The sequence below is a fragment of the Helianthus annuus genome, chromosome 12, assembly GCF_002127325.2.
Source record: "Helianthus annuus cultivar XRQ/B chromosome 12, HanXRQr2.0-SUNRISE, whole genome shotgun sequence".
NCBI lineage: Eukaryota > Viridiplantae > Streptophyta > Magnoliopsida > Asterales > Asteraceae > Helianthus > Helianthus annuus.
In genome coordinates, this window is record NC_035444.2 from 105,720,500 (window position 1) to 105,735,264 (window position 14,765).

Below are 14,765 nucleotides of genomic sequence, written 5' to 3' on the forward strand. Positions count from 1 at the left end.
ATAAATTCTTTTACACAACAAAATAAAAAATAAAAACGTATGTAAAAACTATTTTACGCATTACGGTTTTACATACGTTTCAAAAATAGATTTAAGTGTGACATTAAAAGGAGCTCGGGCCAGCGATCAGGGGCGTAAAAAACATTTTTTACACACGTTGTCAAACATTTTTTCCGCAAGTTGTCGAATGTAAAACATATTTTTTCTCACTGGCCGACGGATGGTGTCGGAAGGTTTTTTTTAATACACGTTGTTGAATGTTTTTAACGCACGTTGTCAAATTTTTTTACGCACATTGTCTTTGTTGAACGTAAATGTTTTTGTTTATTTTTTTACATAGTGGTGTATTGCGTAAGTACGTTTTTTTATGCACGTTTTCAAAGTCCATACCTTGATTTATTTACACACATAAGAAATCGACAAAACCCCCACTTGTCAAAAGGTTTTTTTAACGCACGTTGTCGAATGTTTTTTACGTACGGTGTCGAATGTCTATTAACGCATGGTGCAGATCAGATCTTGGGTTCTAGGTGTTGTTGGACACAAATCAAATTCCTGTCAATGCCTCGAGTCAGTTATGGTCAAAATGGGTCAACTTTGGTCAGTTGTGTGAGTTCGTGTTAGGATCGATTCCGATACACAGTTGACTGCGTATATCTCGTATCTTGTGCGGAATCCAAGTACGAGAGTGGATCAGACAAGAACAAGCAAATTAAAGTTGTTTTCTATTGATAATCTGAAAGTTTACAACCACGAAAACAAACGAGCAGAGCTTCGCCTCTTTATTGCTCAAAGATACAAAAGAACAAGACTTAGACTACTATTTATAGACCTTGTAGGTTCGCACTAACATAATACCTACGGATGGACACCTAGGTGCGAACCCACATACATGTGCGGATGGACTTTTGTTTACGGATCAGACTTAGCGTGGACCAAGACTACATGCGCAGATCAACTCGTTATTGCGGATGAACCTTTCTGGTGCCCATGAACATGATAACCAAGAAAACCCTAATCCCACGCATCCCATTCGTGCGGATGTACTTGGTGTTGGTCCGTGCGGACCTTGTTCAACTTCTAACATGTTTATACATTTCCAACCATGTCTTGTTTCACTTGTTCAGCTACGATATGTGATTGACGGAAGCGATAGACATATGTACTCACAAGTTGTCAGGTCAATAGGCAAAGTCATCAGATTTGGTCAACACACCTATCTAGGAGACTTTTATGTGTCGGCCTTGAGCGGTTCATAAGAGTAGGTAACAACGCCCACAAAATCTATGTATTGAATTTTGTATATTATTATTTTCTACTAATAAACATGTGAATTTATATATGTTTATATGTGCATTTATAGTTGCAAATAAATCTCGAGCCAAGACCCCATATGTTGGAACGTGATATTTTGTGTATAAAATAAGTTCTTAAATGTCGGACACATGATTTGGAAAATTATCAACAACTTGTGTTGTCAGGTTTTGTTATATAAACAGAGGAAACTCTACCTGGTTTTCGTAAGAATATATAATATAACTTACGTGTTTTTAAAAACAAAAGAAGGCACATCGGGATTTAAATAATTTTATAAATATAAGTATAATGTTTATATTTATGTTCGGTGATGCTTGTGAATCACGAAACAAGTTTTAAATATTAAATTTGGTATTTAATTTATCTTGGACGATTTTATAAATATACATATAATTATCCATATTTATTTCGATCAGTTAAATGAGATTCGAAACGCAAAATAGCATGATAATAGATAATATTATTCGGGATATTTTCGTATTATCTGAATAACATAAAATAAATATATAGTGATATTTATTTTAACCACTATAGACGATACGCAAGTGCGTCCTTGGCTTATTATTTGGCTACGTGTGTCATAAGTTAAATATATATACTTTACGGAAACCCCGATAATTCTTTTGAAAACCATATTAATATATATTGCCCGATTTTACAACATCTGCTATCCTAATACAAACACGCACTTACATACATGTTGACACGATTTTTATGAATATATATATTTAATCACTCGGGAGATAGGTTGTTCTTAAGGCTTAGTACATATATGGGATATATGTGGGATAAACGAACATAGGATTACTCTTTGCATCACCGTAATAACCTTCCTGTTGGATCGTTCGGCTAACGATTCGGTAGAGCTCAAGAACACGTTAAATAACCTTACTCTAGTATTGGTTACTTATGATATGCTAAAATTATTAGGAATGTTTTGGTGATTATCTGCATGCTATCCCAGTTCGTATCGTATCGCTAACACATAGTACTTTTGGATATAAATGAACACAAATGAACGAACATAAACAGACATTCACGAACAAAGCATTTGTTCATGTTCGTTCATTTAATTAAACGAACAAAAAATTATGTTTATTTATTAAATAAACGAACATAAACGAAGTTTCCGCCGAATAAGTTTACGAACAGTCCGTAAACATCCGGTTCGTTTAAAGGCCTAGTTTTAATAAAACAAAATAGAAGGTTATCCTTCTGCTGCTTCTGCCCGTTTTAATGAATACAAGTATTTTTTTTTTAAATTCATTTATATTTAAATATAAGTATGTTGAGCCGTGGTTTTTTTTGAGAATGATCTATCTTTTGGGACCGAATTAAAGTTTGTCCTCATCTCAAAATTCTTATACTCTAATACGAATTTTGATTGTTAAAATTAAATAGAATGATCAAATGAAGTGACACTGATCTAAATTGTATACTGAAATATCAACACTGAATTGAAATCCAATTTATCTTTCATGGTGAAGTAGATCGTGTTGGATATAATGTTCAATTGTCGATTAAGATTCAACGTTGCCGTCAAGGTACGACCCAAAGAGTTACACTTTGGGCAACGAACATTTAGCGGTGTTTTAATTGTTAATCACCGGATCACGAAATTATAAGCGTAATGAAAGAAACGGGTAATTATTTGGAATAATTACGGAGAACCGATTAATATTATAATTAACTTGTTAATTATAATAAATCGTATATATATATATATATATATATATATATATTGTTAATTATCTAAATAATTAAAAGGAGGGTTTTAATTATGAAATAATTATGGAGGAGTTGTGATTAGATTACAATTCCTAATCCTTGTATATCTTTAAATAAAATACTTTCATAAAAATCTCTATTATTATCTATCAAATGTTTCATAGCTATGAATAAAAAAAATATACGGAAGTTAAGAAAAAGATGATGAGCAATTCAATTAGTCTCAGATAGAATTCTCAAATTAAATATATATGAAACTTTAATTAGTTAGAGTTTGCATGCTTTCACAAAACACAAGAGAAAGCAGAAGGGACGAATTTTCAAAGATAAGAATTTCTTTTCAAGGCCCTTCATTATTTTTTGCCGTCACAAAAAAAAGATAGAGAGGAGGAGTTCTTTCTAATTGATCCCAGTTCTTGCGGTTTGTGTTTCTTCGATTACGCAAAAGGTAAGTAAAGTTTTGAACTTTATTTTCTTTAGATTTAGGTTTCGTTTGAAATCGTTTCAAAGAAACAAATATGATTTCGTGGTCAACGATCATCTAGCGAGATCGTTCGTTGAACCAAGGTGTCTTTCTTGGATGTCACGATTCTTCAATTTTATTATAACCTATTTTGATTGTAAAGAGATCACTGGTGGAAACGGTTTAGAACCGAACCTCGTGTACATGTTTTCCGCTGCGTTCAGTTTGTTTGACAAATTGACTAGAATTATTTTATAAAAGTTACACGAAAATTCCTACAGTGATATCAGAGCCACCTTACAAATCAAAGTAGGCTAATTTTATTATAGTGTTTGTAGATCTATAAAATAGTTATAGGATTGCATGCTTAAAATCGAGTAGATTTGGCATAGAATCCTGTCACGTATAATAGTTATAGGCAAGTTTTATTAAGGCCAAACATAAACACTTTTCAAAGTTCTCTTTGATAAAATACTTGGCCTTAACCTATTTTGTTTAGCTTAATGATCGTACGATGCAAATCCGGGTTAAGATTTTTTTTTGATAACACGCGTACTAAGTTAGTTTTTGGAGCTACGCACGTTAGATTAAGAAAATATGAAATATTAAAATAATGATTTTAATATCATCAAACTTAATTAAGAATTGTAATCGTAAAAATTTTTATTTTGAAAATAAAGTTACAAAAAAAAAAAAAAAGGTTTCGTGTGACTTTTAGTTTACAGTATTTAAAGTAAATTTAGATTTTCTTTATATTAAAGTTTTATTTATTTATTGGATTGGATCCAAGATTAAGTGGGAGCACAAAAGGGTTTGTGCTACGCTTAATGGGCTCGGTTCACGTTCTTAGGCTCGAACGAACCGAACATATTCTGAACCCGGAATTGCATATTTATTTATTTTATTATGCGTTTTGCCATGAGATGTTTGTTACGTACATAAAATTAATAATTAATACACGATCATTAAAACAACAATTTTAATAAAAGGTTTATTAAGTATTGGACAGGTAATTAAAATAAACAGTTTATTTTAAAATACAAAAAATCAAAATTGGTTTTTCAAAAATTAAAAGTTAATTTGAAAACCGTAATTAATAAAAGTTATTAATTAAAATAAATTTGCGACACGACCAACTTAGATTAAATAGGGTATTTAAAATTAATCGGTCGAGTTTATTGAAAGGTGTTTCAAGTCGTCACAAATTAAAACGTAAAATTGATTTTTACAAAGGAATTGTATAGCCTATGTTCATGCCATAGGCCGTACAAGTATTTTAAAACGACCCGAAATGGTAATTTTAAAATATAACCCAAATTAAAATCGATATTCTACGCCACCCTAAATTAAGAACACCCGAACTGATCTATCTGAACCCCTGGTGCTAGTGTTTACCTTGCATCCAGGCCTACGGTTTTGGTTAGGGGTAGTTCCGCGATTTCCATGCTTACATGGGCCGGGCTACAGTTCTGATTTAAGGACAAATATCATTTTTGCGACACGAGAGCGAATGTTAGTGTTTACCCTGCATTCGTCTTCTACGGTTGTGAAAGTGGGCGTAGTTGGGGTTAACGTACCAATGCTTGACACTACTCGTCATGCGACCCCAAACCGAGAATTGTGTAGTTGACACAATTGGTGATCGTCACCTACCCTTCAATCTATGCCAGTGAAGAGTGCTAAGTCCATTCACTGAGTTATGGGGAGATGGGATCTCATCCTAATTCCTAAAATTTTGTAAATCTTGGGTCAAAATTGAATTAGGTTAATGCATGAAAATTACTAATATAATTTTCTTCTAAATTCTACAGATGTCTACAAACAATTCTGATAACACCAAATTCTCGCTTAAGTCCATCCTTGAAAATGCTAAACTTGATAATTCTAACTTCATGGATTGGTACCGTAACCTGAAAATTGTTCTCAGGGCGGAGAAAAAGGCTTATGTCCTTGAAGGACCAATTCCCGAAGCACCTGCTGCTAATACGGGTGCAGCCCGTAGGACATGGGAAAAACATGTTGATGATTCCCAAGATGTGACATGTCTTATGCTTGCTATGATGATTCCAGAACTTCAGAAGAATCTGGAAAACTTGGGCGCATATGAGATGAGTGAGCAGCTGAAAAACATGTTTCAGCAGTAAGCTCGTCATGAGCGTTTTGAGGTGATGAGATCTCTCATTATATGTCGCATGCAGGAAGGTACTTCGGCCAGTGCTCATGTACTGAAAATTAAGTCTTTCGTTGATCAACTGGAGCGTCTGAACGCACCCCTTAGTAATGAGTTAGTTACGGATGTGATCCTTAACTCGCTACCCAATTCATATCATCAGTTCGTAATGAACTATAACATGAATGGGTGGGAAAGAACGATCCCAGAGTTGCATCAGATGCTAAAAACTGCTAAGACAAACATCCCAACGAAGGGCAATCCAGTGCTGGCGATCAGGGAAGGAAGAATTACCAAGAAGAAGCAATCCAAGGGAAAAGGCAAGGCGAGTAAGCAAGACAAGGGCAAAGGCAAAAAGGTTGCCACTCCAAAGGCAAAGCCTCATAAAGATGCCAAGTGTTTTCACTGTGATGAGATCGGGCATTGGAAGAGGAATTGTCCCAAGTACTTGGCTGAGTTGAAGCTTAAGAAGCTGCAGATTGGAGAATCCTCAGGTATACATGTTATTGATCTATTTTCCTTTTCGAGCAAATCTTGGGTGTTTGACACTGGATGTGGTTTTCACATTTGTAATGATTTGCAGGGACTAAAAAGGATTAGGAAGCTGAAGCAGGGTGACTTAGAGCTGCACGTTGGGAACGGGCAGAATGTTGCTGTGAAGGCAGTTGGAGAATTTATTCTTGAATTACCTTCTGGATTGTTTATTACTTTAGACAATGTTTTTTATGTTCCTAGTTTGACTAAGAATATTATTTCTGTTTCTGCTTTAAAAGAACAAGGTTTTAATTATGCTTTTGATATTGTTAATGGTAGCATTTCTGCATTTTTAAGTGGTGTGTTCTATTTTGAGGCTAAGCCTCACAATGGTGTCTATGAAATAGATACTTCTAACAATAGATCAAATAATTTGGTATGCTCTCTTTCCTCTAAACGTGTTAAAACTAGCTTTAATCAAACATATCGTTGGCATTGTCGTCTTGGCCATATTAACATCAATTGCATGAGGAAGCTCCAGACCGCAGGGATTCTAGAATCCACGGGTCAAGAGACTTATGATTTATGCGAATGTTGTCTAAGTGGCAAGATGACTAAGGCCCCTTTTACCGGAACTAGTGAAAGGGCCAAAGACCTGTTAGGACTCATACATACTGATGTATGTGGTCCATTCAGGACTATGTCAAGGAACGGGGAAAGATACTTCGTTACATTTACTGATGATTATAGTAGATATGGATATGTTTATCTTATGAAGTTTAAACATGAAACCTTTGAAAAGTTCAAAGAATTCCAAAATGAAGTACAAAATCAACTAGGGAAAACGATTAAGGCACTTCGATCTGATCGAGGTGGTGAATACATTAATCAAGAGTTTGATGAACATCTCAAGAAGTGTGGGATTATATCCCAACTAACTCCACCCGGAACACCACAACTTAATGGTGTGTCTGAGAGGAGAAATCGAACCTTATTAGATATGGTTCGATCAATGATGTGTCGTACAAACTTACCACACTCCTTTTGGAGTTATGCTCTTGAAACTGCTACACGTCTTGTAAATATTGCTCCTACTAAAAAGGTAGAAAAGACACCATATGAGATGTGGCATTGTAAACGACCTAAAGTCTCTTATCTTCGCATATGTGGATGTAACGCTTATGTTACCAGTGAGTCTTCGGACAAACTTGATCCTCGCGGTGAAAAAGTTGTTTTCATTGGATATGCATATCCGGTTGGTTATTATTTCTATAATCCTGCTGAAAATAGAGTTTTCACTAAGCGTCGAGGAACATTCCTAGAGGATGAGCTTATGGCGCGAGGAATTGGAGATAATCTTGTGGATCTTGAGGAAATTCGAGAACCACAAATTGATCAACCAATAGTCGAATCTACCTCTCAACAAAATATTGTTGAACCTGAACCTGAGAGGATTCAGGAATCTGATGTAACACTAGGCGTCCGCAGAAGTACGAGGGATCGTCATGAACCTAATTGGTATTCACCTGATAGGTACGTCTTGATAATTGATCAAGAAGAGCCCTCAACCTATAAAGCTGCAATTTCAAGTAATGAATCTGAAAAATGGCTCGAAGCCATGGGCGACGAGATGCAATCCATGTATGACAACCAAGTATGGGATTTGGTTGAACTTCCTCCCGAATGTCGAACTGTAGGAAGTAAATGGGTTTTCAAGTTGAAAACAGACATGGATGGAAATGTGCAAACCTATAAGGCTCGTTTGGTTGCTAAAGGTTTTACTCAGACTCAAGGAGTTGATTATGAGGAAACCTTCTCGCCAGTAGCCATGCTTAAGTCTATTAGGATTCTACTTGCCATAGCCGCGTATTACGACTATGAGATATGGCAAATGGATGTCAAAACCGCGTTCCTAAATGGACACCTTGCAGAAGATGTCTATATAGAGCAGCCTGAAGGTTTTGTAGATCCTAAGAATCCAAAGAAAGTTTGCAAATTGAATAAATCCATTTATGGATTGAAACAAGCATCTCGAAGCTGGAATCTTCGTTTTGATCAGAAAATCAAACAGTTTGGTTTCATTAAAAACGAAGATGAGCCGTGTGTTTACAAGAAGGCAAGTGGGAGTTCTATTACTTTTCTAATCCTGTATGTAGATGACATACTTCTCATTGGAAACGATATCCCAATGCTGCAGGATGTTAAATCCTGGCTTGGTAAATGTTTCTCAATGAAGGATCTTGGAGAAGCTGCTTATATTCTAGGAATAAAGATTTATAGAGATAGATCTAAGCGGCTACTTGGACTTAGTCAAAGTACATATATTGATAAGGTCATTCGGCGTTTTTCAATGCAAGATTCCAAGAAGGGTCTCTTGCCAATGGCAAGTGGAGCCGTACTGAATAGTCATCAGTGTCCCAAATTGGACAAAGATAAAGAGGATATGAAAAAGGTTCCATATGCCTCTGCTATTGGTTCCATCATGTATGCCATGTTATGTACTAGACCGGACGTATCGTTTGCTCTGAGCTTGACTAGCAGATATCAACAGAATCCTGGTAAAAGTCACTGGATTGCTGTGAAAAATATCCTAAAATACTTAAAAAGAACTAAGGATATGTTTCTGATATTTGGCGGTTTGGAAGAAGAGATGAAAGTAAAGTGTTACACTGATGCAAGCTTCCAAACGGATCGTGATGATTCACGATCTCAGACAGGCTATGTTTTTACTTTAAATGGTGGTGCTGTAACTTGGAAGAGTTCTAAGCAAAGCGTGGTGGCCCAGTCGACCACTGAATCAGAATATATAGCGGCTTCAGAAGCTGCTAAGGAGGCTGTTTGGATGAAAAAGTTCATTGCTGATCTCGAAGTTATACCAAGCATACAGAAGCCTATCGAGATATTTTGCGACAATACAGGTGCAATTGCTCAGGCAAAGGAACCAAGGTCGCATCACAGCACGAAGCATATTCTCAGAAAATTCCATTACATACGGGAAGTTTTGGAAAGAGGGACATCGTAGTAGAGAAAATTGATACTGATCAGAATCTAGCAGACCCGTTTACTAAGCCTATACCTCAAGTGAGACACGAGAAGCATGCTGATTGTATAGGTCTTAGATATGCTAGACAGTGGGTCTGATTTTGTAATTTAGTAATTTGGTGCATTTTGAACTGTAAACAGTATTTTATGTTTATTTGAATTTAATGGTTGAATGTCTTTTAAACTATTATATCTGTGTTCAAATATTAGTACGTTAAGTATCTATGAATATTGTATTCTAAAATGTCCGTAGTCTATCAGATTCGTGAGAACCAATCTGGTAAAAGACTATTGTGAATTAGATGGTTGATCCATATAATGGATACTCAAAGTGTTGAGAACCATATTCACTGATATGATTAGTTGAATCATATTGGGCGTAACTCGTTTCAAAATGATCTTCATGGATCTTAGTCATAAGACGTTTTGAATAGGTATGATCATTGTATCCTTAGACCTGCGGTACATACTAGAACTAACTTAAATGAATGGTTGCTCTTTGATTCTATCTAACGCTGTACGTAACTGGCAGTAATAAGGATAGTCTTGGGAATGATCTGAAGTTTAGTGGGAGTTGTTTGTAGCCAAAGGGATATGTGCTTCTATACTTAGGAGAGGAACACTCTGGCGCCTTTCGTTGATTTGAACTGGTGTTAAACGCGTGGCCACGCTCGAACTAGTAATAGTTTGATAAACCACTTTCAAATCAGAAACGAAATTAGAAATGGTTGAATGATATATGAGAATGAATTGGATCCATGTCTCATGTTCAACAAGTGTTCAATACAGAGGGATAAATGAGTCGATAACCAGGGCTATAATATTTGCATAACCAAAGGTTTGATTAGTGCAAAGAATTAGTTGACATAAATTTGTCATACCTTGCCGGGGGCAATATGATGCAGCTAGGCACCCACTATTGTCTACGTTAAAACTTAATCGGCCAATCGACCAAGTGGGAGATTGTTGGATATAATGTTCAATTGTCGATTAAGATTCAACGTTGCCGTCAAGGTACGACCCAAAGAGTTACACTTTGGGCAACGAACATTTAGCGGTGTTTTAATTGTTAATCACCGGATCACGAAATTATAAGCGTAATGAAAGAAACGGGTAATTATTTGGAATAACTACGGAGAGCCGATTAATATTATAATTAACTTGTTAATTATAATAAATCGTATATATATATATTGTTAATTATCTAAATAATTAAAAGGAGGGTTTTAATTATGAGATAATTATGGAGGAGTTGTGATTAGATTACAATTCCTAATCCTTGTATATCTTTAAATAAAATACTTTCATAAAAATCTCTATTATTATCTATCAAATGTTTGATAGCTATGAATAAAAAAGATATACGGAAGTTAAGAAAAAGATGATGAGCAATTCAATTAGTCTCAGATAGAATTCTCAAATTAAATATATATGAAACTTTAATTAGTTAGAGTTTGCATGCTTTCACAAAACACAAGAGAAAACAGAAGGGACGAATTTTCAAAGATAAGAATTTCTTTTCAAGGCCCTTCATTATTTTTTGCCGTCGCAAAAAAAGATAGAGAGGAGGAGTTCTTTCTAATTGATCCCAGTTCTTGCGGTTTGTGTTTCTTCGATTACGCAAAAGGTAAGTAAAGTTTTGAACTTTATTTTCTTTAGATTTAGGTTTCGTTTGAAATCGTTTCAAAGAAACAAATATGATTTCGTGGTCAACGATCATCTAGCGAGATCGTTCGTTGAACCAAGGTGTCTTTCTTGGATGTCACGATTCTTCAATTTTATTATAACCTATTTTGATTGTAAAGAGATCACTGGTGGAAACGGTTTAGAACCGAACTTCGTGTACATGTTTTCCGCTGCGTTCAGTTTGTTTGACAAATTGACTAGAATTATTTTATAAAAGTTACACGAAAATTCCTACAGATCGAGGGTAAGAAATTGCATGGTTAATTCTATTTATGATAGTCTTTTAATAATATAGTTATGATAGTTTTAATAATATTGAAAGATAGAAGGGCCTTTCACCGGGCGGGACCAAAGAAGAAGTAGACAACTCACCCTGACTGTTGAAGATTTAATCTTTACCTATAAAATCAATGTATCTTTCAATATTATTAAAAGACACTCATAATTAATATAAATATATATTATGATAAACATTATAGGGCACTTGCAAATATGTTGTTACTACATGTATATTCAATTAACAATATCAATGCAGATTTTAATAACTTTAATGGAAAATGATAGGTAATAAGAAATATCGTTCATGTAAATTAAAAAAATAGACATGTATAAAGCTGTTAGTTTTAAATAATGTAAAACTTACTCGATTTTAATTTTGGATTCAACTAACATGTATCGAGTAAAATTTTCAACTATGTATTTAAGTTTTCAGAACGGAATTGTGCATATATTTAGTTTTATATTAATATGTATTTTATATCTCAGTGATCAATATAATAAATATAAAAATTGTATAAGTTCTAAAATAGTAAAATGTAAATGAACAAAAAAAAAAAATACTGGTGTAGCTAGTAAATTTTATGTTAATTAACAGATATAATAAAAAGATGAAAAAATAAAGAAATAAAGAAATGATACTTAAATGAAGATATAATAAAAAGATGAAAATTAAAAAAAAAAAAGAAATAAAGAAATGATACTTAAATGAAGATCATATGCATGCATATGCTAGTTCTATGATAAATATGTAACTCTCTAAGTTTTCTTATTGTTTTTTGTTTTGTTATAATCAGATATGCGATTTAATTGTATGAAAATAGTTTATACATTTATTTTAAGTATACCTTATAATTAAAGTTCTGTTAAAACAAGCAGGATAGTATTAACAATTAAGTAATAAGAATGGAGGAAATGAGCTTGTTTGTTTTGTGAACTTCCTAGTGGACTTTGTGTGTAAGTCAATTATAACTTCCTTTCTGTAGATGATGGAAAGTGTAGGGACAGGGTAGTTTGCAAGGCATGCCACCAAACCCTTGTACTTCAACAACGTCTTTAAAACCCCTTCTTCCATTTCTTCACTTTCATCCAAACCAATCCTCTTCTTGTTGATAAAAAGAAGCATGACTTTTCGATATACAAATTTCCGATATGCAAACGTGTTATCTCTTCTCGTCGCGGTTTTAGCGAGCACACATTTTCTATCTACAAATCTACAATATGTCAAACACCTCTTCGAGGAGTTCAAGGCTATCTCATTATCCCCACAACCGGTTGTTATAAGGTTAGATGGTCACCACCACCATCATCATGGGAAAAAGGCTAGTAAAGTTGACATGTGTGATACTTTCCCTAGTGATTCTATACCTCCCGATACAAATACCACGACGACGTTTTGTGTTGATCATAACGGGTGTTGTAACTTTACAACTGTTCAAGCAGCGGTTGATGCAGTAATTACACTCAACCCTAAGAGAACTCTAATATGGATCAATAGTGGCATTTACTTGTAAGTAGAGTATTGCCCCCCCCCCCCCCCCCTCCCCCCCTATTTTATTCTTTCTATTTCCTCATAATGATTCTTTGAATCACTAAGGCTGGAGGGTGTGGTTAGGGTCTTTATCACCGCCACCTCAGCCCCTCCACACCGTCCAGCCTAACCTTTCTTTGAATTATGTAACATATGAACTTACTTATTATGTCAATTTTAAGTGAAAAGGTAATAATCCCAAAGACAAAACCCAATATAACGTTTCAAGGGCAAGGATATACATCAACCGCGATAGTATGGAACGACACGGCTAATAGCGCACATGGCACGTTCTATAGCGGGTCCGTGCAAGTGTTTTCTACAAACTTTGCAGCTAAGAACATTAGCTTCATGGTAGGCGTGACTATATATATATATATATATATGTATAACACATGACTTCCGTGTTGATAAACATACTGAAGTCAGATCGGTTTAACTAATTGGTTTTTCGATGCCAGAATGTGGCTCCGATAGCTAAGCCAGGTGAAGTGGGAGCACAAGCTGTAGCGATTAGAGTAGCAGGAGATCAAGCTTCATTTTGGGGGTGTGGCTTTTTTGGAGCTCAGGATACACTTCATGATGATAGAGGTCGACATTACTTCAAGGATTGTTATATTCAAGGTTCAATCGACTTCATTTTCGGCAATGCAAAATCATTATACGAGGTATACACTACTAGAAAACTGGCCAATTTCCTACACCAAAGGGTTGTTGGAAACTCTTTTTAGACTATATATATACACACACATGGCAAAATATTTGTATCATTAGGACATATATGGCACGCCCTGATAAAGATAAAAAAAATGTGCACGTGTAGGATTGTCAGTTGATCTCGATGGCACCACCGTTACCAATGGGCCAAAAGAGCATAAACGGAGTAGTGACAGCACATGGAAGAGCATCCGCTGACGAAGATAGCGGTTTTGCATTCGTGAGATGCGCCATTGGGGGTACTGGAAGGATATGGTTAGGTAGAGCATGGAGGCCCTTCTCCAAGGTTGTCTTCGCTTATACATTTATGTCCGACATAGTTGCCCCTGAAGGCTGGAATGACTTCAACGACCCCTCTAGAGACCAGTAAGCTTCTTGGGGTTTTATTTTTTTTATTTTTTTTTATTTTTTTTATTGTGTGGTAAGAGAGAGATACATGATGCATGTATTTTGATGGCATGCAGGAGTATATTCTATGGAGAGTACATGTGCATGGGTGGAGGAGCTAACACATCTACAAGAGTTCCATATGCCCAAAAACTCAATGACACTCAAGCCTCTATGTTTCTTAATGCTTCTTTTATAAACGCTGAGCAATGGCTGCAACCCCAACTCTGAACAAATACAATTATTACCTCGAGAACTCGCAAAATCAATCAAAATTATTCATTCATTTGTGTATTTATCTAAGATTTTAACAAAACTATTGAAATACAACATCGTTACGTGAATATCTTTAAAGAATATGTGTATTTATGTAATTAATATATTATTATAAGCGTACGCCCATGTGACTGACTATAAGGAGGTAGATACAAAGCTTTAGTGAGTGTGGGGTGGGTGGAGGGGGTAGGCACCGTAAGGCTAGGGTCCATAAGGTTTTATTTTACTAATTAATAATTTACATTGTTTTGAAACAAAACAAACAAATACAAACAATTATCTTTCAAGTTTTAAGGTAAACTAAGGCCCAAGTCCATCCTAAGTGTAGCATGCGTTAAAAATCATCATATAATAGCACCTGAAACATATGTGAAAATAAACGTCAACATAAAAATGCCTGTGAGTAACATAGGTTTTGTGATTAAGACTCATGGCTTTGAAAAAGGTTTAAACGATTTCAAAAGTAGCCATGAATCATTAACAAAAATTAGTATCTAAAATACTTTGCTTTTTGATAAAAAGAACTTATAGGATATGCAAAATATACTTTGGTTTTTTAATAACAGAATTCGTAGTATATAAAAAGAATAATTTGGTTTATGAATAATAACGCTTATAGTATACAAGAAGTATACTTTGGTTTATGAATAATAATGCTTATAGTATACAAGAAGTATACTTTGGTTTATGAATAATAA

General features: G+C 34.9%; 2 protein-coding genes across 2 annotated transcripts; both read left to right on the top strand.

Annotated features, from left to right (window-relative positions):
- The first annotated feature begins 5,804 nt into the window (after window positions 1-5,804).
- On the top strand, window positions 5,805-6,437 carry LOC118484931. Its single transcript, XM_035981048.1, has 2 exons — window positions 5,805-6,172; window positions 6,262-6,437. The coding sequence occupies exons 1-2, from the start codon at window positions 5,848-5,850 to the stop codon at window positions 6,276-6,278; spliced, it is 342 nt and encodes a 113-aa protein (XP_035836941.1). The 5' UTR covers window positions 5,805-5,847; the 3' UTR covers window positions 6,279-6,437.
- A 5,812-nt stretch (window positions 6,438-12,249) lies between these two features.
- Window positions 12,250-14,182, top strand: LOC110894439 (probable pectinesterase 8). The gene is made up of 5 exons (XM_022141668.2): window positions 12,250-12,666; window positions 12,870-13,041; window positions 13,149-13,355; window positions 13,511-13,770; window positions 13,869-14,182. Exons 1-5 carry the CDS (start codon window positions 12,281-12,283, stop codon window positions 14,020-14,022), a joined length of 1,179 nt encoding a protein of 392 aa, XP_021997360.1. The 5' UTR covers window positions 12,250-12,280; the 3' UTR covers window positions 14,023-14,182.
- The last annotated feature ends 583 nt before the right edge of the window (window positions 14,183-14,765 follow it).

What these genes read in the sequence shown, in the direction of transcription:
- LOC118484931 (XM_035981048.1), top strand. Translation starts at nt 5,848, where the DNA reads ATGAACTATAACATGAATGGGTGGGAAAGAACGATCCCAGAGTTGCAT.
- LOC110894439 (XM_022141668.2), top strand. Translation starts at nt 12,281, where the DNA reads ATGACTTTTCGATATACAAATTTCCGATATGCAAACGTGTTATCTCTT. An exon ending in ATCAATAGTGGCATTTACTT is followed by an intron (nt 12,667 to 12,869) that starts GTAAGTAGAGTA and finishes GTCAATTTTAAG; the next exon opens with TGAAAAGGTAATAATCCCAA. An exon ending in CTAAGAACATTAGCTTCATG is followed by an intron (nt 13,042 to 13,148) that starts GTAGGCGTGACT and finishes TTTCGATGCCAG; the next exon opens with AATGTGGCTCCGATAGCTAA.